The sequence below is a fragment of the Coloeus monedula genome (genome assembly GCF_965178545.1).
Source record: "Coloeus monedula genome assembly, chromosome: 39".
Lineage (NCBI taxonomy): Eukaryota > Metazoa > Chordata > Aves > Passeriformes > Corvidae > Coloeus > Coloeus monedula.
This window is the reverse complement of record NC_138819.1, coordinates 732,383-756,422: the sequence shown is the minus strand read 5'-3', so window position 1 is coordinate 756,422 and position 24,040 is coordinate 732,383. Positions and strand designations below refer to the sequence as shown.

The 24,040-nt window shown below is 68.2% G+C and overlaps 4 protein-coding genes across 6 annotated transcripts; 1 reads left to right on the top strand and 3 right to left on the bottom strand.

The window, feature by feature from the left end:
- Positions 1–490: 490 nt before the first annotated feature.
- Positions 491–2,634, bottom strand: LOC309584273 (3-beta-hydroxysteroid-Delta(8),Delta(7)-isomerase-like). The gene is made up of 5 exons (XM_082300228.1): positions 2,596–2,634; positions 2,044–2,374; positions 1,396–1,432; positions 1,179–1,309; positions 491–1,004 (listed from the first exon to the last, which is right to left on the bottom strand). The coding sequence occupies exons 2-5, from the start codon at positions 2,357–2,359 to the stop codon at positions 796–798; spliced, it is 693 nt and encodes a 230-aa protein (XP_082156354.1). The 5' UTR covers positions 2,360–2,374; positions 2,596–2,634; the 3' UTR covers positions 491–795.
- A 962-nt stretch (positions 2,635–3,596) lies between these two features.
- Positions 3,597–11,619, bottom strand: CCDC120 (coiled-coil domain containing 120). 3 transcript variants are annotated; one of them, XM_082300415.1, is made up of 11 exons: positions 11,398–11,619; positions 10,674–10,755; positions 9,197–9,303; positions 8,522–8,629; positions 8,078–8,161; positions 6,551–6,737; positions 6,209–6,250; positions 5,823–5,970; positions 5,609–5,710; positions 4,570–5,001; positions 3,597–3,829 (listed from the first exon to the last, which is right to left on the bottom strand). In XM_082300415.1, the coding sequence occupies exons 2-11, from the start codon at positions 10,720–10,722 to the stop codon at positions 3,757–3,759; spliced, it is 1,332 nt and encodes a 443-aa protein (XP_082156541.1). In that variant the 5' UTR covers positions 10,723–10,755; positions 11,398–11,619; the 3' UTR covers positions 3,597–3,756. The 3 variants fall into 3 exon arrangements, with proteins under 3 accessions (XP_082156541.1, XP_082156543.1, XP_082156542.1); XM_082300417.1 differs by lacking the exon at positions 8,078–8,161 and having other exon boundaries at positions 11,398–11,613; XM_082300416.1 differs by lacking the exon at positions 11,398–11,619 and having other exon boundaries at positions 10,674–11,391.
- Positions 11,620–11,925: 306 nt separating this feature from the next.
- LOC309584413 (transcription factor E3-like) lies at positions 11,926–18,534 on the top strand. The gene is made up of 10 exons (XM_082300414.1): positions 11,926–12,157; positions 12,515–12,718; positions 12,880–13,114; positions 13,825–14,004; positions 14,410–14,508; positions 15,389–15,488; positions 15,835–15,891; positions 15,989–16,064; positions 16,495–16,642; positions 17,595–18,534. The coding sequence occupies exons 1-10, from the start codon at positions 12,030–12,032 to the stop codon at positions 17,937–17,939; spliced, it is 1,572 nt and encodes a 523-aa protein (XP_082156540.1). The 5' UTR covers positions 11,926–12,029; the 3' UTR covers positions 17,940–18,534.
- A 295-nt stretch (positions 18,535–18,829) lies between these two features.
- On the bottom strand, positions 18,830–23,783 carry RBM3 (RNA binding motif protein 3). Its single transcript, XM_082300226.1, has 7 exons — positions 23,739–23,783; positions 22,942–23,111; positions 21,806–21,912; positions 20,691–20,796; positions 20,075–20,156; positions 19,549–19,613; positions 18,830–18,879 (listed from the first exon to the last, which is right to left on the bottom strand). Exons 2-6 carry the CDS (start codon positions 23,042–23,044, stop codon positions 19,550–19,552), a joined length of 462 nt encoding a protein of 153 aa, XP_082156352.1. The 5' UTR covers positions 23,045–23,111; positions 23,739–23,783; the 3' UTR covers positions 18,830–18,879; position 19,549.
- Positions 23,784–24,040: the final 257 nt, after the last annotated feature.

Below are 24,040 nucleotides of genomic sequence, written 5' to 3'. Positions count from 1 at the left end.
TGGGGAGGCGGGAACGGCGTCGCCATGGTGACGGCGGGGCCGCGCGCTGATTGGGCGAGGCGCGCGGAGGGGCGGGGTTGAAGGGCGTTCATTGGCTGGTTGGGGAGGCGGGAGTTGAGGGGAGAGAGCGCTGATTGGGTGAACGAGGTGCCGGTTTAGCGGAGGGGGAGGGCGCGGCTCGAAGTAAACCGCGCGCTGATTGGCTGGTGTCCCGTCCATCATGGATGGGCGGGATCGGAGGGGCGGTCCCGAGCGCTGATTGGCGCGAGCCTTAACCCCGCCCACGCCGCTCTCCCATTGGCTGCAGCAAGCGACCTAATTTCCCATTGGCTCAAACGTGTCAGAGGCGGAGCTCACAGGAGAAGCCACGCCCCCTACACTCACCCCCGGCTGTCACTCTCCCGCAAGCCCCGCCCCTTTCCCCTCCCTCCCACGTGGCCCGAGCCCCCCCAAACCCCTTCCAGGAGCCCCCCAAAACCACACCCTCGGCTCCGTTTCCAGCTCCTTTATTAAAACCCATCGCGGACCCCTGAGAACGAGGGGTGAGCCCACCACAAACCCCCAAAAACGAGGGGGCTCCCCCCACGCCCCAGCAGGAACGGGGGTGGGACCCCCCTCCCACATTCCCGGGAACACGGGGGGGCTCCAGCCCCCCAGGCCGCTCTCCCTGAGCTTTTGGGGGGGTCCCAGGTGCCCTGGCTGGTGCTGAATCCACCTCCAGGACCCTCCCAGTGCCGAATCCTCCCTCGGCAGGGGTCTCCCAGCTCCCCCCCCGGCTCTGGGGGGGTCCCGGGCTCAGTGGGCCTTGTGGCGGGGCCGGTCGTGGCTGCGCTGGGCTGTGGCCAGTTGGTGACAGGCGTCGAGCAGGAGGAGGCCGGGCACCAGCACCCAGACCCCGTTCAGCCCCACGAAATAGCCCCAAAAATAGAGGGGCCGGGGGTCGCTGTGGGTCCAGCCCGCCCGGGCCTCGGTGGCGAAGTACAGAACGTCCCCGTAGAGCTGCCCTGGGAGGGGACGAGGGACAGGTCAGGGGTGGCACTGGGGACATCCTCGGTCACCCTGCTGGGGGGGTTTGGGGATGGGAGACAGCCCCGGGGAGGGGGACGGGGATGGGGACCCTGGGGCTGGAACAGGGATGGGGACACCAGGCCCCACAGGGACAGGGGTCCCGGCTGTACCGAGGGACACGATGAGCTGCAGGACGTAACGGGCTGGGTGGTGACGGAGGAAGGCGAGGAAGGTGAGGAAGCTGAGGGGACCCCAAGCCCAGGCTGTCACTGTCTCCATGGCAACCGTGAAGTCATCGCTCCTGGAAAAAGGTCAGGGGACACCCGAAAAGGTCACCTGGACCCCCTGGGGCCATGGGACACCCCCCGCCCGCTGCCCCCAACTCACGTCATGTAGCGGCTGTCGGCCTTGGCGTATTCCTTCCCTGGGGAATTGGAGAGGGGTCACCAGGTGTGGGTGGGGCAGGTGACCCCCACAGCCTCCAGCGGACCCCAGGGACACCCAGCCCTGCTGCCAGCACCCAGGTGTCCCCCTCCCCGCATGCCCAGGGACCCCAGAGATGCCCCAGGGACCCCTCCCCACGTATGCAGTGAATCTCCAGCACCCCACAATGCCCAGAGACCCCTCCCCACATGCGCCAGGGAGCCCACAAATGCCCCAGGGACCCCTCCCCACGTGCCCAATGACCCTCCAGTGCCCCCTGATGCCCTTGGGGACCCCTCCCCACGTGCCCAATGACCCTCCAGTGCCCCCTGATGCCCTTGGGGACCCCTCCCCACGTGCCCAATGACCCTCCAGTGCCCCCTGATGCCCTTGGGGACCCCTCCCCACGTGCCCAATGACCCTCCAGTGCCCCCTGATGCCCTTGGGGACCCCTCCCCACGTGCCCAATGACCCTCTAGCACCCACTGCAACCCCTGAGGGTGCCTCCCCAAAGCCACCCACATAACCCAACCCCTCTCCAGCGACCCCATCTCCCCTCTAGGACCTCCCCTCCCCATCCCCGTCCCCCGGGGACCCCCTCCCGGTGCTCACAGACGTCGGCCAGCAGCCCGGTGTCGGCGGGCAGCTCGCGGTGCCGGAGGCTGAAATACCCTTCCAGGACCCCGTGGATGCCGGCGCAGAGCAGGAACCAGCCCAGGACCAGCCGGCGGGCGGGGCTCCGCTTGACCCCGCCCTTGACTCCGCCCTTGGCCCCGCCCCCGGCCCCGCCCAGGGCCCAGCCCAGCGCCAGCAGCGCGGCCGCCGCCGCCGCCACCGCGCCTGCGCACTGCCAGCCGGGCCGCGCGCCCGCCACGTAACCCGGCAACGCCAGCGCGCGCGGCCAATAGGGGTGCGCGCTCGTCTCCATGGCAACGCCGCCGCCCTGTGTGTGAGGGGAGCGCGGCAGTGAGCGGCGGGAAGGCCGCGGAGGCGGCGGGGGGGAAGAGCGAGCGGCGCCCCGCGCTACCCCGCACCGCACGCCCTTCCCCAGACAAAGCGCATCTCCCCCGCCCTCCGGCACCGCACGGACCCCTCCTCTCACCGGGCCGTTGCCCGGTTCCCCCGCGTTGAGCCCCGGCCCGGCCGAGCCCCCGCGCCGCTCACCTCAGCCGCTCTCCCGCGCTCGCCGCGCTCTCTCCCGGCCGCCGCGCGCCGCTCTTTGCTCCGCCCCCCACCGCCCCCGCGGCCAATGGGAGCGCGCCGTCCCATGGCCGACCAATGGCGGCGCGCCCCGCCCGCCTCCCCCGGCCGCTGATTGGCCGCGCCCGCGGCTGGGGAGATGTGGGGCCAGGGGGCGTGGCCTTTTTGGCGATGGGGCGTGGCCTCGTTCTGGGGTGACGCTCCGCCCAAATGGGCGTGGCCTCACGCAATGGGCGTGGCCTGTGGCCACTGAGACACGCCCCCTCTATAGGGGGTCTCTATAGGGGCCATGGGGACCCCCCCGTTCAATACAAGGGCCTGGTGCTCCCGCCCAGGGTCCCTATGGAACCCCCCTCCAAATCACACAGGGCCCCTATGAGCCCCCCCCCCCCCAATTACAGAGGGGTCCCATCAACCCCTCCCAATTACAGAGCCCCCCCCCAGTTATGGAGGGGTCCCATCAACCCCCCTCTCCCAATTACAGACGGGTCCCATCAACCCCCCCCCTCCCCAATTACGGAGGGGTCCCATCAACCCCACCCCAGTTATAGTGGGGTCCCATCACCCCCTCCCCCAATTACAGAGGGGTCCCATCAAAGCCCCCCCCAATTATAGAGGGGTCTCATCAACCCCCCCCAATCATAGAGGGCCCCAAGGACCCCTCCAAATTATACAGGCCCCCCCCCCAGGGGTACCAGCAGCACAAAGACCCCCCCCAAGCTCTATGGGATCCATATGGACCCCCCCCAGATTATATGGAGCCCCCAAAGACCCCCCCTGCCCCCCCAGGACAGAGATCTCTCCCCCCCCCACGGAACCCCCCGTCCCTACAGAAGCTTTTGGGGCACCCAGGAACCCCAAAACAGCGGCGTTTCCCCCCCAAAAAAAGAGGCGGAGCCGGTGGTGGCAGCAGGTCCCTGTATTGAACCCCACCGTGCGACCCCCGCCCGCCCCCCCAACCCCCGCCAGACCCCCCCACACCCACCCGAGGGGGGCGAGCGACGGGGCCCCCCCAAAAACTGGCCACTCGCCAGGAGCGGCCGAGGGGGGGGGCCGGGATTTTGGGGATCCACCCCCCGAATTTAGGGACGACCCCTCCCCACGGCCAAGGATTGGGTTTGGGGGTCACACGAGGGTCCCGGGGGGCTGCGGGTCCAGGGGGGGTGGGGGGGTGGTCCCGGGGGTGTCCCCGGAGGCCCTGGGGGAGGGGGGGGTTGGGGGGTGGGGAGAGAGAGAGAAAAGTGACAAAGGCAATAAAAGAAAAAAGAAAGAAAAAAAAGCCAACAGAGAATTGGAAAAACAAGAGAGAGAGAAAAGAAAAAAGCGTTAGGCCCCCCCAAAATGACCCCCCCCATCCGCCCGGGGTTCCCTCCTGGGCCCCCCCCCCACCCCCCGAGTTCTGTCACCCCCCCCCGGGACCCCCAAGCCGGTGCCCAGAATGGAGAAAAGAGGGAAAAACAGAGCAGGGGCAGGAGAGACCCCCCGAAAGGGGAAAGGGAGCCCAAAAACGGGGGTGGGGGGAGCAACCGGGGAGGGGAGACCTCCAGTTTTGGGGGGGTGGGGGGTTGGGGCTGAAATGGGGAGGGGGGGCCCAAAGGGGAATCCCCAATTTGGGGACATTCGGGGTTCCCTGAAGGACGGGGAGGCCCCCAAAGAAGGGGGAGGACACTCGGACATGGTGGAAACGGGGGGGTCCCCAATTCATGGGAGGGGTCCCCAAAACGAGGGGAGTGGGGGGACATTCAGATACAGGAGTGCCCAGTGGACGGAGTGGAGGGGGGGGTCCCCAAAACCAGGGGGGGACCTGGAGCTCCCCAGTGAACAGGGGGGGGGTCCCCAAACCTCCTCTACCCCCTCTGCCAACCCCTCCCTCACCCTTTCCTTCCCCTCCCCCCCTAAAAAAGGGGGGCGCGGTACCCCCGGGGAGCCCCCCCGTACCTGGGCGCCAGGGCCCCGGCGTAGCTGAGCGAGTGGGGCAGCCCGGGGGGGTCCCGGCGGCGCGGGGGGGGGGCCCAGGCGGGCCCGGCGGCGGCGGCGGCGGGGGGGGGCCCGAGGCGGGGCGCGGGGGGGGTCCCGGTGTGCCGCAGGTACCAGTCCCGCAGCCCCTCCAGCGCCAGCCACTTCTGGCTGCGCCGCTGCTCCGCCGAGGGGGGGGCGGCCACCCCCGGACCGCCGGGACCCCCCCCTCGGCCCCGCGATGCCTCCGGGGGGGTCTCCGGGGGTCCCCCCCAGTCGATCAAAGCCTCGGAGCTGTTGCTGCGCCGGGTGCGGGGGGCGCCGGGGGGGGGAGGGCCGGGAGCTGGGGGCCCCCCCAGTTGAGAGTCCTGGCTGCCGGACCAGGGCCGGGGGGGCAAGCCCGGGGCCTCGGGGCTGGGGGAGGGGGGATAGCGGGGTCACACGAGGGGGGGGTTGGGGTCTTTAAACCCCCCTAAACCCCCCTGCCCTGCTGCCCACCCCCCAAATCACCCCTGGGGCCTCGGGGCTGGGGGAGGGGGGACAGGGGGTTCACACGGGGGAGGTTGGGGTCTTTAAACCCCCTTAAACCCCCCTGCCCTGCTGCCCATCCCCCCATATGAACCCCCCCGAGCCCCCCTTGCCACCTCGGAGTTGAGGAGGGGGACACAGCGAGGTCACACAGGGCAGGCTGGGGTCTTCAAACACCCCCCACCCCTACTGCCCCCCACCCCAAATCGCCCCCCAGAACCCATCCCCCAAAGAGCCCCTCCCGACCACCCCCCCAGAGCTGGGGAGGGGGACACGACGAGCTCACATAGAGGGGCTGGGGTCTTCCCGCACCCCTGCCCAGCAGCCCACCCCCCAAACTCCCCCTGAGCACCCCCCCCCCCCCCCCGGGTGCCTCGGGGCTGTGGAGAGAACACAACCAGGTGGGACAAAAAGGGTTGGGGTCTTCCCGCCCCCCTCCCCTGCTTCCCGACCCCCAAATACCCCCCCAAATCCCCCCCCCACGACCCCTCACCGGCACAGGGGGGGCCCGCGGGGGCTCCGGGCCAGCACGGGAGTGGCCGGGACGCTGCGACCCTCGAAACTGGAGGCGCTGCGGGGGAGGGTCCGCGCCGGGCTGGGGAGGGGGGGACCCCATCAGTGGGGCTGGAGGGCCCCCCCAGCAGGGTGGGGTTTTTTGGAGGGGGGGGGGGGGGGGATGAAGGGTTTTTTTTTGGGGGCTCACGCACCTGGCGGGGCTGGCGAGGGAACTGCGGCGCCCGGGGGGGACGTCGGGGGTCCAGGGCGGGGGGCGGCGGTCGGGGCTGCTGGAGCCAGCCCGGGGGGGGGAGGGGCGGCCGGGTCCGCCCTGGGGGGGCTTCGGGGGGGGCAGGGCTCCTGTGGGAAACACACGGGGGTGTCCAGGTGTCCAGGAAACTCCTGGCAGGGGTCCCCAACATCCAGGTAATCCCTCCTGAGAGGATCCACCAGGTGTCCAGGTAACCCCTTCAGGGGGATCCAAGGGGTCACCCAGGTGTCCGGACAACCCCCCTGGGGGTCTCCAGGTGTCCAGGTACCCCTCCCCCCTCCCAGGGTCACCCAAGTGTCCAGGTAGCCCCCCCAGCCCCTTGCTCACCGTTCTCCAGCGCGGGGAGGTCACACAGGGACCCGTTCTCATCTGGGGGAGCCGAAGGGGGTCAGAGCTGCTGGGAACCCCCAAAATCTACCCCCCCCCCCCCAAATCTCTGTGCACCCTCCACCCTGCTCCTCACACCCCGGGGACCCCCCGACTCCCCGGTACCCCCAAAGACCCCCTGACCCCCCTCCCACCGGTGCCCCCATTGCCCCAAAGACCCCCTGGCGCCCCAAAGACCCCTCAAGCTCCCTGACCCTTTTCTTCCCCCCATACCCCAAGGACCCCCAAGTACCCCAAATATCCCTGACCCCCCCAATTTCCCCGTTTTTCCCCTCCTCTCACCCTGTCCGGGGGGTCCGAGCTGTGCCCGGAGCTGCCGGAGCCTCTGGGCGGCCTCGGCCTGGAGCCGCTGGCGCCGGCGTCGCTGCTCGGGCGGCAACCCCGGCACCGAGGCCAAACGCCGGGCGGCCTCCAGCACCTGGGCCTGCACCTGCACCTGGGCCTGCGCCTCCCGCCGCGCCCGGCACGCCTGGAACGGAGAAATGCGGACAAATGTGGGGAAAATGGGCAAAAACGGGGGAATGGGAAAGGGCCAGGCGGCCTCCTGGGCCTGCAACTGGGCCTGGGCCTGGGCCTGAGCCTGCGGCTCCCGCCAGGCATGGCATGCCTGGAACAGAGAAATGGGGACAAATGTGGGGAAAATGGGCAAAAACGGGGGAATGGGAAAGGGCCGGGCGGCCTCCTGGGCCTGGGCCTGCGCCTGCACCTGGGCCTGCGCCTCCTGCTGCGCCCGGCACGCCTGGAGTGGAAAAATGGGGAGAAATGTAGGGAAAATGGGCAAAAATGGGGGAATGGGAAAGCCTCCAGCACCTGGGCCTGCGCCTCCCGCCGCGCCCAGCCCGCCTGGAGTGGAGAAATGGGGAGAAATGTAGGGAAAATGGGCAAAAATGGGGGAATGGGAAAGGGCCGGGCGGCCTCCTGGGCCTGCAACTGGGCCCGCACCTGGGCCTGTGCCTCCTGCTGCGCCCGGCACGCCTGGAGAAATGGGGAGAAATGTAGGGAAAATGGGCAAAAATGGGGGAATGGGAAAGCCTCCAGCACCTGGGCCTGCGCCTCCCGCCGCACCCAGCACGCCTGGAGTGGAGAAATGGGGAGAAATGTAGGGAAAATGGGCAAAAATGGGGGAATGGGAAAGCCTCCAGCACCTGGGCCTGCGCCTCCCGCCGTGCCCAGCATGCCTGGAGTGGAGAAATGGGGACAAATGTGGGGAAAATGGGCAAAAATGGGGGAATGGGAAAGGGCCGGGCGGCCTCCTGGGTGCACCTGGGCCTGCACCTCCCACCGTGCCTGGCACGCCTGGGGGCACAGAAACAGGAAAAAATGGGAGAAGTGAAAAAAAATGGGAAGTGGGAAAAGGTCAAGTGATCTCCAGCAGCTGCACTTACACCACGAGGAAACGGGACAAATTGGTGAAATGGGGAGAAAACGGGAGAATGGGAAGTTGGGAATGGGGATGGGGGAGAGGAGAGGAGAAGAGAGAGGGGAATGGGGACAAAGCAATGGGGACTTGGGGACAGGCAGGGAAGGGCAAGGAGCCATCAGGGGCCATGTGGTGTTTGGGGACACCATGGGGACCAGGGGACACCATGGGGACACCTCAGGGGGTGTGGGGACACCACAGAGACCAGGGGGACACACAGGAGGTTTGGGGACACCTCAGGGGTCCAGGGGACACCACGGGGGTCAGGGGGACACCACGGGGGTCAGGGGGACACCACGGGGACACCTCAGGGGTCCAGGGGACACCACAGGGACACCTCAGGGGTCCAGGGGACACCACGGGGACCAGGGGACACATGAGGGACATACCAGAGCGTGTGGGGACCCGCAGGACGTGGGGGTCCCCATGTGACACACGGGGGGACGGCAGCCACCGTTGGGGTGCAGGGGCCACTGTGGGGGGACACACAGGGAGTGGGGGCCACCGTGGGGGGGGGGGCCTGGGGGCTGCCATGGGGGTCCGGGGGCCACGAAGGGACACCACGGGGACCCCCAGCGTGTGGGGGCCACCAGGGACCACCCAGGGCACACCATGGGGACTCCAAGGGTGTGGGGGCCACCACGGGGGGTGTGGGGGCCACCAGGGACCACCCAGGGCACACCATGGGGACACACAGGGTGTGGGGGCCACCATGGAGGTCTGGGGGCCCTGAGGGGACACCCCCAGGTGGGATTTGGGATGGGGACACCCCCAGAAGGACGTTCTGGTCTCCCCCCCACCCCCCAGCTCCCCCCCCATGTCCCCACACCTACCTCAGGGGGGGGTCCCCGGGGGGGTGCCCCGCTCCGGCGGCGTGGGGGGGGCTGGGGTCTCTCTCCAGGCTCCAGGGGGTACTCGGGGGGCAACTTCCCCGTCAGCTCCTGCAATGGGGGGGTCAGGGGGGGCTCCAGGAGGGGAGGGGGCTTTTGTGGGGGACAGGAAGCTTGGGGGAAGGCTATGGGAGGGGGTTATGGCAGTTTTGGGGAGGGGTCCCAGAGGGGTGGGCAGGGGGGCCCTGAGGGGCCGTGGGGGTCTCGGGGGTGTGGAGGGGTTTGGGGAGAGGCTGGGGGAGGGGGCTGGGGGGAACCCTGGGGTCAGAGGTCAGGGGTGACTCTGGGGGTCCTGGTTTGGGGGTCACTCCGGGGGTCTGGTGGGTGGGGGTCAGGGGTCACTCAGTGTATCCGGGCAGGGGTCCCAGGAGGGGCTTGGGGGTCACTCAGGGTGTCCCTTGGGCAGGGCTCAGAGGTCACTCTGGGTGTCCGCTGGGTGGGGGTCCCGGGGCAGCACTCAGGGGTGACCCAGGGAGGGGGGTCAGGGTTTGAGGGTCACTCCAGGGGTCCTGGGGGTGTCCAAAGGGTCACTCAGGGTATCCAGTGCGGGCAGGGGTCCCGGGGGTGATTTAGGGATGGGTTTTGGGGGCACTCCGGGGTCGCTCCGGGGTCACTCACGGCCTCCTGCAGGCAGAGGCGCCGCAGCTCCCGCAGGCGCAGCCCCAGCGCCTGGCGCAGCCCCCGCTGCCGCTCCCGCAGCTCCTGCAGCCGCCCCGCGGCCCCCCCTGCGCGAGGGGACGGTCAGGGACGGGGCCGGGACAGCGGGGACAGAGAGGGACAGAGAGGGACAGGGACAGGGGACGGGGACAGCGGGGACAGAGAGGGACAGAGACAGGGGATGAGGACAGGGCAGGGACAGGGACAGCGGGGACAGAGAGGGACAGAGAGGGACAGGGGGCAGGGACAGCGGGAACAGAGAGGGACAGAGAGGGACAGGGACAGGGGACGGGGACAGCGGGGACAGAGAGGGACAGAGAGGGACAGGGACAGGGGACAGGGACAGCGGGGACAGAGAGGGACAGAGAGGGACAGGGACAGGGGACGGGACAGCGGGGACAGAGAGGGACAGAGAGGGACAGGGACAGGGACAGAGAGGGACAGAGAGGGACAGAGAGGGACAGGGGGCAGGGACAGCGGGGACAGAGAGGGACAGAGAGGGACAGGGACAGGGGCCGGGACAGCGGGGACAGAGAGGGACAGAGAGGGACAGAGAGGAACAGGGACAGGGGACGGGGACAGCGGGGACAGAGAGGGACAGAGAGGGACAGGGGACGGGGACAGCGGGGACAGAGAGGGACAGAGAGGGACAGGGACAGGGGACGGGGACAGGGCAGGGACAGGGACAGCGGGGACAGAGAGGGCCAGAGAGGGACAGAGAGGGACAGAGAGGGACAGAGAGGGACAGGGGGCAGGGACAGCGGGGACAGAGAGGGACAGGGACAGGGACAGCGAGGACAGAGAGGGACAGCGGGGACAGAGGGGAACAGGGACAGGGCAGGGGCAGGCGAGGCTCAGGTGAGGGCACAGGGCAGGGACAGGGCAGGGGCAGCGGGGACAGAGAGACAGGGATGGGGACGGGGACAGGGCAGGGACAGAGAGGGACAAGGGACAGGGACAGGGTGCAGCCCCCGCTGCCCCTCCCGCAGCCCCCCCTGCGCGAGTGGACAGTCAGGGACAGGGACAGCGGGCAGGGACAGGGCAAGGACAGGGCAGGGCAGGGGCAGGCGAGGCTCAGGTGAGGGCACAGGGCAGGGACAGGGCAGGGACACAGGGTGGGGGTCAGCAGGCGGCAGAGGGCAGAGCCCCCGGGGATCGGGGGCAGCGGGGGTCACCAGGGCTCGGGGACACCGAGGGGGCACCGAGGGCGAGCGGCTGAAGGCAGCGAGCGTCACCCAGAGCCGGGGCAGCGGCACTCGCCGAGGGCTGGCAGCACCGGGTGCCACCGAGGCTTGGGGACACCGGCGGTCCCCAGGGGCCCAGAACCGGGGCAGAGTTCGGGGGGGTTCTGAGGAGTCTGGGGGCACTGCGGGGTGGGGGTGACAGCGCGGGGGTCCCCGAGCGCCGGGGGGGTGACAAGGGACAGCGGCGGCCGTACCTGCGGGGCTGTAGGTGCCGGGGGGGAGGATGTGGCCCCTCACCTCCATCGCGGCTCGGTGCCCATCGGGGGGGGGAAGGGGCTGCGGGGGGGGAGGGGGGGTCAGGGCTCAGCGTTTGGGGTCAGGGGTCAGGCTTTGGGGTGTCCCCACCCCGGCACCTCCCCTCCCCCCTCCCTATTCCCGGCTTCTCCTCCCGCTTCCGCCTGCCCGGCCCCTCCCCCCCGCACCCGGAGCGGACCCTGACCCCCCCCCCCAAAAAAAAAAACCCCAAAACCCGGGGGGAGGGGTCCCCAAAACAGGCTTGGAGGCCAGGGGTCACCCCTCCCCCCAAAACGGACCTGGGGGGGCCAGGGGCTCCCCCCGAAAAGGGGCCCGCGGGGCTCGGGGGTCGCGGCGGCCCCCAAAACCCCCCCGAAAGGGACGCGGGGGTCGGGGGGGTCACCCCGCCCCCCCAGAGGGACGCACGGCTCCAGGGGGTCACCGCGCCCCCCCCCCAAAGACACCTAGAGATCGCCCCACCCCCCAAAAGGGGCCATGGGGGGCCGGGGGTTCCCCCCCCAAAACGGACCCGGAGCTCGGGGGTCTCGAAGGGACCCGGGGGTGCCCCCACCCCCCAAAAGCGACCCAGGGCTGCCCCCCCCCTTCGCTGGAACAGCCCCCACCCGTGTCCCCCTTTGGGCGGGGGTCTCCAACCCCCCCAATTTCCCCCCCAGCTCCCTTTACCTGTTCCGGGGGGGTCGCGGCCGGGCGGGCCGGGGGCTCCGGGCTGGGGGAGGGAGATTGGGGGGGGGGGGCTCAGCCCCGCGCCCCCCCCGGGGGTCGCAGGCGGCCCCTGCGGGTCCCCGCCAGCCCCGGGGGTCGCGGTTCGCTTTTTGGGGGGGGGGTCTCGCGGAGCCGGGGCCTGGCGGGGAGCGCGGGCGGGAGTCGGGGTCCCCCCTGCGTGTCCCCCCCCCCGCCCCGTGATGTCACTTCCCGACACCGCCCCCTCCCCCCCCCCCCGCGCTTCCTGCCGAGGCCCCGCGGCCCCGACGGGACCCCCCGGGACCCCCCCCTTGCCCCGCAGGGACACCCCGAGACCCCCCCGGGGATTTTTGGGGGGACCCCCAGGCTCGCCCCCTCCCCCTCGCCCCCCTTCCCCCCCCCCGACCGGAGCTCCGCGAGGTTTGGGGAGGTCCGGCCCCCCCCTCCCCACCCCAGGAACTCACTTCGGGACCCCCTCCCAGCCCTACTGACCCCCCCCCCCAGCCCCAATAACCCCCCCGCAGCCGCACTGAACCCCCCCATTGCCCCCCCCACCCCATAGAGCCCCCCCCAGGGCCCCCTGAGTGTCGCCGTGGGGCGCGGGGGGGGGGGCGATGTCCCGAGGGGCGACCGAGGGGGCCCCCGCGCCCCCCGGGCCCCCCCCGGTGCCCCCCCACGGCCCCCCCACGGTTTTTGTGCTGCTGGAGGGGCCCAGCACCCCCGAGACCCTGCGGCTGCTCAGGTGAGGGGGGGTCCCCGGGGGGGGGGGGGGCTTGGGGGGACCCCCGGGGGTTTGGGGGCGCTGCGAGGTGAGGGGGGGTCGGGGGGGAGCTGGGGGGGGGGGGCGAGAAGGGATTTGGGGGGGTCCCAAGGGGGGGCTCTGAAGGGACTGGGGGGAATTTGGGGGGGGGGTCTATGGGGGATCAGGGGGATTTGAGGGGGGTGCCTTGAATCGGGGGGGGGGCTGTGGGAAGAGTTTGGGATCTGGGGGGGCTGCGGGGTTAATTGGGGGGCTCTGGGTAAATTGGGGGGGGGCTCTGGGGGGGGTCCATGAGGCCGCTGACCCCCCCCCCCCCCCCGTGCCTCCTCCCCCCCCCAGCCTGAGCTCGGTGCTGCCCGAGTCCGGCATCGTGGCCGACATCGAGTGGGACCCCCCCGGAGGGGGCACCCCCGGGGACACCCCCAGTGACGCCCCCCCGGAGGACCCCGCTGGAGACCCCCACCCCGGGGACCCCCCCGGAACCCCCGCGGACCCCCCCGGGCCCTTCTACTGCCTGAAGAGCCAACCCCTGCCCCCCCCCAGGTACTGGGACCCCCCCACAAAATCCCCTGGGACCCCTTTACCCCTCCCCTAATTCCCCCCCCCCGGGGGGGGGGACCCCCCCCAGACTCCCCCCAAACCTCTCCCCTCCCCGGAACCTCTTTAACCCCCCCTCCCCACAATTAACCCCCTCCTCTCCGCAGCTCTGCCGCCCCCTCCGGGGCAATGGGGACCCCCCCCGCGGCCCCCCCCTCATCGAGGGTGCTGCTCCGGCAGCAGCTGATGCGGGCCCAGGCCCAGGAGCAGGAGCAGAGGGAGAGGAGGGGCCCCCCCGGACCCCCCCCGGGCCCCGGGACCCCCGGCCCCTCCCCCGCCATTGCCGTGGGGGTCCCCCCGGGCACCCGGGCCCCCCCCCATGTGCCCCCCGAGGTGCTCAAGGTGAGGAAAAGGGGGGGGGGGAAGGGGCTTGGAGGGGATTTGGGGAGAGTTGGGGGGGTTTGGGGAGAATTGGGGGGTTTTGGGAGGGGTCAGGGGGTTTTGGGGGGAATTGGGGGGGTTTGGGGAGAATTGGGGGGTTTTGGGAGGGGTCAGGGGGTTTTGGGGGGAATTGGGGGAGGTTTGGGAGGAATGGGGGGCTTTGGGAGGGGTCGGGGTGTTGGGGAGAATTGGGGGGAATTGGGGAGGGTTGGGAGGAGTTTTGGGATTTGGGGAGAGTTGGGGGAGGTTTGGGGAGAATTGAGGGGGTTTGGGAGGGGCCAGGGGGGATTTGGGGAGAATTGAGGGAGGTTTGGGGAGAATGGGGGGGTTTGGGAGAGGTTTGGGGTTTGGGGATGTCAGGGCAGGGGGATTTGGGGGGGCTCTGCAGATTTGGGGGGGATGGGTTGGGGAAGAGAATGTGAGATTTTGGAGGAGGAAATTGGGGATTTTGAGGGGGGAAAATTTGGGATTTCAGGAGGGAAATTTGGGATATCAGGAGGAGGGAAATTTGGGATATCAGGGGGAGGGAAATTTGGGATATGGGAGCATGGGGATACGGGATGATGGGGGGGGGGGGGGCTCTGAGGATTTGGGGGATGGATCGGAGGGGGGCTCTGGGGGTCTCTGTGTATTTTTGGGGGTTCCCTCACCCCTTCTTCTCCCCGGCCCAGGTGCAGACGCACCTGGAGAACCCCACCCGGTACCACCTGCGCGCGGCGCAGCGGCAGCAGCTGCGCCAGTACCTGAGCCACGCCCGCGGGGGGCGGGGGGGCAGCGCCAGCCCCCCCCAGGGACCCCCCCCAGAGCCCCCCCAGAGCCCCCCCCCGGCGCTGCTGCACCACGAGAAGGAGGTGGGGGGGGAGGGGGGGGTGATAAGGGGGGTGGGGGTGTGATAAGGGGGTGTGGGGGTGTGATAAGAGGGATGATGTCATATGGGGGTGGGGGGGTGATAAGGGGGGTGTAACGTGGTGAGTCAGGGTGGTGACGTCATGCGGGGTGGGGGGGTGATGTCGTAAGGGGTGATGATGTCATAAAGGGAGTGGTGATGTCATAAGGAGAGGCGTGGTGTGACAAGGGGGGTGGGGGGTGTGATAAGAGATGCTGATGACGTCATGGGGGGAGCGGTGATGTGATAAGGGGGTGATGATGCAATACTGGGAGGGCAATGACGTCGTACAGGGATTGATGATGTCATAAAGGAGAGGGGAGGGGTCCCACGGGCCGCCATGACGCCGAGTTTGTCCCGCCCTGTGCAGATCGATGACGTCATCGATGAGATCATCAGCCTCGAGTCCAGCTATGACGAGCTGCTCAGCTTCGGCCCCGCCGAGGGGCCCCTCCCCCTGCCCAGCACGGTGCGGGCCCTTTAAGAGACCTGGGGGCGGGGCCCGACACAGGCCACGCCCTTTGACTCGCCGGGGCGTGGCTTGTAGAAGCCCCGCCCACCGTGCACGGGCGGTGCCACGGGGTGGGCGTGGCGTTGCCCAAATAAGGCGGGGGCGTGGCTTCGTGCCGTGTGACGCTGTGGGGGGGTGCGGTGTTTCCATATAAGGGCATGGGGGCGTGGCTTGCTGCTATTGAAGAGCGAAATGGGCGTGGCTAATCAATGATTGAGGGTGGGGCTTTATAAGGGGATGGGCGTGGTCAAACCGGGGTGGGCGTGGCCTGGGGGTGGGCGTGGCCTCGCAAAAACTCCCCCAGCCGGGGGGGGGCGGGGAGAAGGGTTGGGCTGGATGGGCGTGGTCAGTGTGGGTGCGGTCGGTGTGGGCGCGGTCAGTGTGGGTGCGGTCGGTGTGGGCGCGGTCAGTGTGGGTGCGGTCGGTGTGGGTGCGGTCGGTGTGGGCGTGGTCAGTGTGGGCGTGGTCAGTGTGGGCGCGGTCGGTGTGGGCGCGGTCGGTGTGGGCGCGGTCGGTGTGGGCGCGGTCAGTGTGGGCGTGGTCAGTGTGGGCGTGGTCGGTGTGGGCGTGGTCGGTGTGGGCGTGGTCGGTGTGGGCGTGGTCGGTGTGGGCGTGGTCGGTGTGGGCGTGGTCAGTGTGGGCGTGGTCGGTGTGGGCGTGGTCGGTGTGGGTGTGGTCGGTGTGGGCGCGGTCGGTGTGGGCGTGGTCAGTGTGGGCGTGGTCGGCGTGGGCGTGGTCGGCGTGGGCGTGGTCGGTGTGGGCGCGGTCGGTGTGGGCGTGGTCAGTGTGGGCGTGGTCAGCATGGGCGTGGCCGCTCTGACCCCTCCCTGTCCGGCAGCTCCCGGCCCCAGGGCCCCTCCTGGAGGTGTTCAGCCCCCCCCAGGGCGGGAGCAGCTCCTGCCCGGCCGAGCTGCCCCGGGTCAAGGCCGAGCTCTCGGGTACGGGGGGGCCTGCGGGGTCTTTGGGGGGTCCTGAGGGGTGGGGAGGCGTCCTCAGGGGGGCCCTTAAAGGGTTAAAAGGGGTCTGGGGGGGGTCGTTGTGGTGGGGAGGGGTCTTTGAGGCATAAAAGGGTTTTTCGGGGGGGTCACTGCGGTGGGGAGGGGTCTTTGGGGGATTAGAAAGGGTTGGGGGAGTCACTCTGGTGGTCCCAGGGGTCCATCTGGGGGTCCCGGGGGGACTCTGGGGCTGATTTTGGGGGCTCCCCTGGGCAGGGGCTCCTTGTGGGGTGGGAAGGAGGGATCGATATTGTGGGGAGGGGTCTCTGACTGTGTCCCTTCCCCCCAGAAACGGAGGCCAAGGCGCTGCTGAAGGAGCGGCAGAAGAAGGACAACCACAACCTCAGTGAGTCTGGGGGGGCCCGGGGGGGTCCCCAGGGGCTGTGGGGGTTCCTGGGGGGGTCACCGAGGGTCTCACGTGTCCCTCCCTTCCCCCCCCGTAGTCGAGCGGCGCCGGCGCTTCAACATCAACGATCGGATCAAGGAATTGGGGACCCTGATCCCCAAATCCAACGACCCGTGAGTGGGGGAGGGGTCCCGGGGGGGGCTGGGACCCGCGGGGGGGTCCTGGAAGGGAAATTTGGCAGCCAGGGACTCCTGTGGTGGGTCCTGGAAGGGAAATTCGATGTTTAGGAGCCCCCTCTGTGGGTCCTGGAAGGGAAGTTTGGCAGCCAACGGCCCTTAGGGTGGGTCCTGGAAGTGTCCATGGACCCCCCATGGCAGGTCCTGGAAGGGAAACTTGGTCTCCATGATGGGTCCTGGGAGGGATCCCAATGCCCAGGAATTTCATGGGGGGTCCTGGAAGGGAAACTTCCCCCGTGACAGGTCCTGGAAGGGATGCTGGGATGGTCCCGGGCATCCAGAGGTTGCCGTGGTGGGATCCGATGGGATCGGGGTGATCCTGAGGGAGATCCCGGGGGTGATGCTGGTGCGATCCGGGTCCTGGCAGGGAGATGCGCTGGAACAAGGGCACGATCCTGAAGGCGTCCGTGGATTACATCCGGAAGCTGCAGAAGGAGACGCAGCGATCCCGGGAGCTGGAGCTGCACCAGCAGCGCCTGGAGCAGGCGAACCGCAGCCTCCAGCTGCGCGTGCAGGTCCGGGAATGCTCCCTGGGAACGCGGGAACGGGACGGGAATGGGGGAGCGGGGCGGGAATGGGGGAGCGGGACGGGAATGGGGGAGCGGGCTGGGAATGGGGGAGCGGGGCGGGAATGGGGGAGCTGGACGGGAATGGGGGAGCGGGGCTGGGAATGGGGGAGCGGGGTGGGAATGGGGGAGCTGGGTGGGAATGGGGGAGCGGGGCTGGGAATGGGGGAGCGGGGTGGGAATGGGGGAGCTGGACGGGAATGGGGGAGCGGGGCTGGGAATGGGGGAGCGGGGTGGGAATGGGGGAGCTGGGTGGGAATGGGGGAGCAGGGTGGGAATGGGGGAGCGGGATGGGAATGGGGGAGCAGGGTGGGAATGGGGGAGCGGGGCGGGAATGAGGGAGCGGGGTGGGAATGAGGGAGCGGGGTGGGAATGGGGGAGCAGGGTGGGAATGGGGGAGCAGGGTGGGAATGAGGGAGCGGGGCGGGGAATGGGGGAGTGGGGTGGGAATGGGGGAGCGGGGTGGGAATGAGGGAGCGGGGCTGGGAATGAGGGAGCGGGGTGGGAATGGGGGAGCGGGGTGGGAATGGGGGAGCGGGGCTGGGAATGAGGGAGCGGGGTGGGAATGGGGGGAGCGGGGCTGGGAATGAGGAATTGGGGCCGGGAAGGGTGGGATCGGGGGTGGGAAGGGAGGGATCAGGGCGGGGAATGTGGGATTGGGGCTGGGAAGGGCGGGATTGGGGGTCTGGGGGTCAGTGAGGGACACGCTGGGGGGGTTTTAGGGATGTTCCGGGGCTGGGATGGCTTTTTGGGGGGGTTATGGGGTGGCCTGGCAGGGGTTTCCCACGGGATCAGGGGGAGCAGAATCCAGGGAATATCGGGGTTGGGATCTGGGGGATTTGATGGATTTGGGGGAGGGATTTTTGGGATATTTGGGTCACCGAGCCCCCCCCATCCCCAGGAACTGGAGCTCCAAGCCCAACTCCACGGGCTCCCCCTGAACCCCCCCGCGGCCCCCATGGCAGAGGGGGGGGGTTGCGAGGAAACCTCGGGGGGTCCCCCCTTCCCCCCGGGGGGTCCCCCCACCCCCCAGTGCCTGCTGGACCTGGCGGTGGCCGAGGAGCTCCCCCCGGCGCTGGCCCTGCCCCTGGGGCTGGGGGGACCCGAGGGGACATTCGAGGACATCCTGATGGACGACGGGGGGGGGCTGGCCCCCCTCGGCCCCCCCGGTGCCCTCCTGGCCTCCCCGGGCCCCTCGCGGGCCTCCAGCCCCCGCAGCAGCCTCAGCATGGAGGACGAGCCCTGAGGCCGCCCCGGAAGGACCCTGGGCCGGGGGGGAGGGGGGACTTTTAGGGACCCTTCCCATCTTTTAGGGACCCCCCCGCCCGCCCCGAGGCCGTTTCAGGTAGGCCTCACCGGGTGCCGTTTTAAGAGTCTTAAAACGGGCGCGCGCATTTTAATGGGGGCCCCCCCGCCCGTTTAAGGCGCATTGCCCTTTTAAGGCGCCCCGTGTGGGACCCTGTTAAAGGGGCGCTGGCGGTCACGGCCGGTTTAAAGGGGCGGTGTCGCCCTCAATGTGTGGCCCCTTTAAGGCGCTGGCGTCGGGCCCCCCATCTGGGCGTGGCTCTTTGAAGGCCCTGCCCCATAATGAGGCCACGCCTCTTTCCCGGTTCGCCCAATCAGGGAGCTCCTGGGGGCTGGGCCCTCACGCGAAGCCCCGCCCTCCTTTACTGTCACTCACATTTGCCCCGCCCATTACTAACGCCCCATGGACCACGCCCCCCTTTTAGAGGCCCCGCCCACCGGCCCCACTTAAAGGGCCACACCCTGCATTTACCCCTCCCCTCCCCCCCCCGATTTTGTACTGAACCCTCACGTGGGAAATAAAAATTTGGTAACGACGGAGGCCCCGCGCCCTTTTTTGTCCCGTCCCCGTGTCCCCCCAACCCCTCAGGGTGCCCCAAACCTCCCCCTTTAGCACCAGGGTGACCCCACAAGGATCAAAGCCCCCCCCCAAAAGCACGGACCCCTCCCCCACCCCAACCCCTCCTCCCCCCCCCCCCCCAAAAAAAAAGAGCCGCAGCTCCGGAAGGGCTCTGACCTTTAATAGGACCGGGGGTTGTACAAATTTGGGGTTCCCCCACCCTTGACCCCCCCTCCCCCATCACATCCCAACCCCCCCTCGGCGTCCATCCATGGCCCGGGGGGGGAGGGCCCCCCCCAAAATCCAGCACCGAGGGTCCGAGCTGAGGATGAGAAGGAGATCAGTGGGGGAGGGGCACTCGGGAGACCCCCTCCCAAAAAGAAGGGGGGTTGGGGGACTTGGGGACCCCAAACCTCCCCCGAAATGGGGGACATGGGAGGAACCCAGAAGTGGCCCCCAAATTAATGGGGGAGTGTCCAAAACCCGGGGTTTTGGAGGGTTCAGGGACCACCTGAAACAATTTGGGGGGGGGGGGGGTCAGAGGTCTCCCCAAAAAGGAGCATTTTGCCATCAGCAGAAAACCCCAAAACCACCCCGAAATAATAGAGAGGAGCTCAGGAAGCACCGGGGCCTCTTCAAAATGAGAATTTTGGGGTCTTGAGAACCCCAAAACTCTTTAAAATCGGGGACACAGCTGGGGGAGGGTGGGGACACCACAGAATTATTGGGGAGAGGCTGCACCCCCCCCCCCCCCCCCAGACCCCCCAAAATTGAGATTTGAGGGAAGGGGGGGGCAGGGGCAGCTCTAAAATCCCCCCCCAATAATTCAGGAGAGACATCAGGAAACCGCGGGCACCCCAAAAACGGGGTTGGGAGGGGGGGCTGCGGGGACAGAGGGGATTTGGGGGTGCCCAGGCGGGTGCAGGGGGGGTTCCCCGGGGTGCCCCCGGTCACTTTTGGGGGTGCCACCCCCCGGTCACCGCGTCCCTACCTCAGTTGTCGTAGTTGTCCCGGTAGGAGGCCGAGGGGAAGCGCTCGCCGTAGCCCCCCTGGTTCCTGGTGGGGAGGGGGCTCAGCACCCAGGGGTGACCCCCAGACCCACAAATGTCCCATCCCCCCCCCCACCCAGGTTCTTCAAGCCCCTCCTTGACATCCAGGACCCTCAAAAGAGCCTTCCCAACTTTATCAGAACCCCCTCAGAACTCCCCCGAAGACCCCTCCCCATCATCCCCCAAATTCTCCCGAAACCCACCTGGACCCCCAGAAATCCGCCCTGGACCCCTCCCCAGCACCCCCAGGATCCCCCCCAAGACCCCCGGGATCTCCTCCAGAACCCCCTGGATCCCCCCAGACCCCTCCAGGACCCCCTGAATCCCCCCCCCCAGTAGCCCCAGACCCCTCCAGGACCCCCTGAATCTCCTCCAACACCCCCTGGACCCCCAGAAATCCCCCCAGACCCCTCCCCCCAACACCCCCAGGATCCCCCCAACACCCCCCCAGACCCCTCCCCCACTCACCGGCCGCCGTAGTCCCGGGACCCCCCGTAGCCCCCCCCGCTGCGCCCGTCGTAGCGGCCCCCGTAGCCGCGGTCGCCTCCCCCTGAAGGAAAACCCCGAATTTTGTGGGATTCCAGGGAAAAAAAAAAAAACCTCTCCAAACCCTCAACACGCCCCGAACTTCTCCAAAATCCTCAAAGCCCCAAACTCCCCAAAAAATGTCTTTGCTCTCCCCAAGCCCCACTTCGGACTCCTGTGCCCCCCACCCCAAAATCCAACCACCACCCTCCAAAATGCCCCCCTCCAGCCCAGAGATCTCCCCCAGAACTTCTTCAGCCCCCTCCCCTTCAAAATGCCCCAAAATAACCCCATCAAAGCCACCCCAAAACCCCCCAAATCCTCCTCAGACCCCTCAAATCCCCCCCACCCCAAAACCCCATCAAAGCCACCCCAAACCCCCCTCCCAAATCCTCCCAGGTTCTCCATTAACAACCCCGCAGCCCCCCCCCAAAATTACCCAGACCCCATTAACCCCCGAAAGAGCCCCTTGACCCCCTCCCCAAAACCCTGATGCCCTCAAAAGAGCCCCTTGACCCCCTCCCCAAACCCCCCTGGACCCCAAACCCCCCCTGCTCACCTCGGCCGTAGCCCCGGCCACGGCCCCGGCCCCCCCCGTAGCCCCCCCGGGCTCCTCGGGGCGATTTCCCGGCGTGATCCACCCGGATCTGCCGCCCGTCCAGGCACTGCCCACGGTTTGGGGACAATTTTGGGGTCACCTCGGTCCCTCCTGGGATCCCCCAATCCCCCTCTGAGCGCCCCAAACCCACTTAGGCCCCACCCAGCCCCCAGACCCCATTAAAAATGGCTCAGACGCCCCCAAAATACCCACAGACCTCTCTTGAGGGACTCTGGAGATCCCAAAGGGCCCCCAAATATCTCTGGGCTCATCCCAAAGCTGCTTTAGGGTGTCCCAGACCCCCTTAGGGAACCCAAATGCTCCTCCAGACCCACTTGGAGACCTCAAATGCCCCCACAGACCCATTTTAAGGTGTCCCAGACTCTCCTGAGGATCCCAAATGTCCCCCCCCCCGACCTGTTTTTGAGCGTCCCAGACTCCCTTGGGGACTCCAAACTGCCCCTCATGGACCCCAAATACTCCCCTGACCCATTTTATGGCATCCCAGATCTCCTTGGAAACATCAAATGTCCCCTCAGGGACACCAAATGTCTCCAAACCTGATTTTGGGTGTCCCAGACTCTCTTGAGGACCCTGAATGTCCCCCAGGCCCATTTTAAAGCATCCCAAACCCCCTTGGAGACCCCAAATGCCCCCCTAGGGACCACAAACGCCCCTCCCAACCTATTTCTGAGTGTCCCAGACCCCCTTGGGGACCCCAAAAGGCCCCTCAGGAACCCCCAAGTGCCCCCCAGGCCCGTTTTATGGTATCCCAGATCCCCTCGGAGACCCCAAATGGCCCCTCAAGGACCCCAAATACCCCCCCAAACCCATTTTATGATGTCCCAAACCCCCTTGGAGACCCCAAATGGCCCCTCAGGGACCCCAAATACCCCCCAAACCTGTTTTATGGTATCCCAGATCCCCTTGGAGACCCCAAATGGCCCCTCAAGGACCCCAAATACCCCTCCCAACCTGTTTTTGAGTGTCCCAGACCCCCTTGGAGACCCCAAATGTTCCCCCAGGGACCCCAAATGGCCCCCCAGGAGACCCCAGACACCCCCAGGAGCGCCCACCTCGCCGTTCATGGCCTGCATGGCGTCGCTGGCGTGCTCGGGGTTGGTGAAGGTGACGAAGCCGAAGCCCCGGGACCGCTGGGTCTCCCTGTCCTTCACCACCACCACTGAGGGCAGGGGGGGTGGGGAGGGGGACAATGAGGTCAGGAGGGGCTGGGACCACCCCAAAAACCCCCACTGAGGAGGGGGAAAGGAAGCTCAGGACCACCCCCCAAAAACGGGGTCTCGAAACAAGGGAGCGCGATGCCGAAATGAATCCCGTAAACCAACGGTGCCACAGCGGGATTTGGGGAGCTCTGGGGGATTTTGGGGTGTTCCAGGAGGATTCGAGGGGTGGAAAAGCTCCAAAAAAAGGAATTCAGGGCATTCCAGGAGTTTTTGGGGGAGGATTATGGGGAAAGATTGGGACACCTGCAGCACACGGGCGCTTTTGGGGCGTGTTCAGTGTCCTGGGGGGGTTTTGGGGTGTCCTGGGGGGGTTTTGGGGTGCCCAGGTGGTTTAGAGATGCCCTGGGGGGAATTTTGGGGTGTCCTGGAGCTGTTTTGGGTGTTTCAGGGGGTATTGGGGTGTCCCGGGGGGGGTTTTTTGGGGTCCTGGGGAGGTTTTGGGGTGTCCCAGGGGGGTTGTTGGGGTCCCGGGTGGTTTTTGGGGGGTCCTCGGGAGGGGTTTTGGATGTCCCAGAGCTGTTTTGGAGGTTTTGGGGGAGTTTTGAGGTGTCCTGGGGGGTTTTTTGGGGTCCTGGGGAGGTTTTGGGGTGTCCCAGGGAGGGTTTTGAGGTGTCCAGGGTGTCCCAGGGGGGTTTTTGGGGTCCCGGGTGGTTTTTGGGGGGTCCTGGGGAGGGTTTTGGATGTCCTGGAGCTGTTTTGGGCGTTTCAGGGGATACTGGGGTGTCCCAGGGGGATTTTTGGGGTCCTGGGAAGGTTTTGGGGTGTCCCAGGGAGAGTTTTGATGTGTCATGGGTGTCCCAGGGGGGTTTTTTGGGGTCCCGGGTGGTTTTGGGGGGGTCCTGGGGAGGGTTTTGGATGTCCTGGAGCTGTTTTGGGGGTTTCAGGGGGTACTGGGGTGTCCCAGGGTGATTTTTGGGGTGTCCTGGGGGGGTTTTTGGGGTGTCCCAGGGGGGTTTTGGGGGCCTCACCCTCGGAGATGGGCCCGAAGGAGCTGAAGTGCTGCTCCAGGCCCTGCTCATCCGTGTCGTAGTTGAGGCCCCCCACAAACAACTTCCCCTCCTCTGCCGCCATGCGTGGGGGGGCGGGGCCGGCTGTGACGTCATAGGGTGGGGCCCTGCCCCTACAGTGACGTTATAACCTGGGGACGGAGCAGCTGTGATGTCATAACCCTGCCCCTCCCCCTCCCCACCAAAGCACGGCATTCCCGGGATTCCCCTGTGACGTCACAACCCTTGCAGCAACCCCCCCACACACACCCCGCCCGGTGTCTGATGACGTCACAGCCCCCGATCAGCCTCCCCCTCCAGCCTCTATGACATCATCACCCATGGGGAGCCCTCCAGTGACGTCACACCTCTCCAGGGAACCCGAAGCTTGGAGAAACCCCCGTGACGCCATCACCCCTCGCCGGCTCTACGCGTCCCCTGCTGCTGACGTCACGGAGCCCCTCCCGGCGCCCCCCATGACGTCACCCTCAACCCCCCACGTGAGTTCCCCCCGGCCACGTGGGCGCCAACACCGGAAGTGCCGCTCCCGCCGCCCGCGCGCGCCGGCCCCGCCCCCTTCCCCCCTCCCCCCCCCTCACGGCGCACGCGCGAATCCCGCGCGGCCCTCAGGGCGCCGGGGCGGGAAAAGGAGAGGAAAGGAGGGGAGAGGAGGGGAAAAGCGAGCCTCGGCAGCACCTAAAGCCGCGATTATCGCGATAGATGGAGGGGGGAAAGAAGGAAAGGGGGAAAGAGTCGCGATAGGAGCGACCGGAACTCACCCGAGCGGCGCCGACCGGCCCAAGACTGCGGCCGCGCCCGCCCCGCCCCGGGGTTATCAAGCAGCCCCGCCCCCCACGTGACCGCCCGCGCCGCCACGCCATTGGCTGCCCGCTGATGCCCCGCCCTCCCCGCGCGCGCGGGAGAAACCATTGGGGCCGGGCCGGGGGGGAAGGAAGGGGGAAGAGGGAGAGCGCGTGGTAGCGCCTGGAATGGAGGGGAGGGGGAATGCGGGGGGGGGGGGGCGGTCCCGGTGTTCGACCCCCGGGGGGGGGTCCCGGGGAGGGGGGGGTCGCAGCCCGGG

What these genes read in the sequence shown, in the direction of transcription:
- LOC309584273 (XM_082300228.1), bottom strand. Translation starts at nt 2,359, where the DNA reads ATGGAGACGAGCGCGCACCCCTATTGGCCGCGCGCGCTGGCGTTGCCG. An exon ending in CGGGCTGCTGGCCGACGTCT is followed by an intron (nt 1,433 to 2,043) that starts GTGAGCACCGGG and finishes CCAATTCCCCAG; the next exon opens with GGAAGGAATACGCCAAGGCC. An exon ending in GCCGACAGCCGCTACATGAC is followed by an intron (nt 1,310 to 1,395) that starts GTGAGTTGGGGG and finishes ACCTTTTTCCAG; the next exon opens with GAGCGATGACTTCACGGTTG.
- CCDC120 (XM_082300415.1), bottom strand. Translation starts at nt 10,722, where the DNA reads ATGGAGGTGAGGGGCCACATCCTCCCCCCCGGCACCTACAGCCCCGCA. An exon ending in CGGCACCTACAGCCCCGCAG is followed by an intron (nt 9,304 to 10,673) that starts GTACGGCCGCCG and finishes CCCCTCGCGCAG; the next exon opens with GGGGGGCCGCGGGGCGGCTG. An exon ending in CGCGGGCCCCCCCTGTGCCG is followed by an intron (nt 5,002 to 5,608) that starts GTGAGGGGTCGT and finishes CCCCTCCCCCAG; the next exon opens with CCCCGAGGCCCCGGGCTTGC.
- LOC309584413 (XM_082300414.1), top strand. Translation starts at nt 12,030, where the DNA reads ATGTCCCGAGGGGCGACCGAGGGGGCCCCCGCGCCCCCCGGGCCCCCC. An exon ending in GAAGGACAACCACAACCTCA is followed by an intron (nt 15,892 to 15,988) that starts GTGAGTCTGGGG and finishes CCCCCCCCGTAG; the next exon opens with TCGAGCGGCGCCGGCGCTTC. An exon ending in GCCTCCAGCTGCGCGTGCAG is followed by an intron (nt 16,643 to 17,594) that starts GTCCGGGAATGC and finishes CCCCATCCCCAG; the next exon opens with GAACTGGAGCTCCAAGCCCA.
- RBM3 (XM_082300226.1), bottom strand. Translation starts at nt 23,044, where the DNA reads ATGGCGGCAGAGGAGGGGAAGTTGTTTGTGGGGGGCCTCAACTACGAC. An exon ending in CTTCGGGCCCATCTCCGAGG is followed by an intron (nt 21,913 to 22,941) that starts GTGAGGCCCCCA and finishes CCCTGCCCTCAG; the next exon opens with TGGTGGTGGTGAAGGACAGG. An exon ending in TCCCGGGACTACGGCGGCCG is followed by an intron (nt 19,614 to 20,074) that starts GTGAGTGGGGGA and finishes CCTCCCCACCAG; the next exon opens with GAACCAGGGGGGCTACGGCG.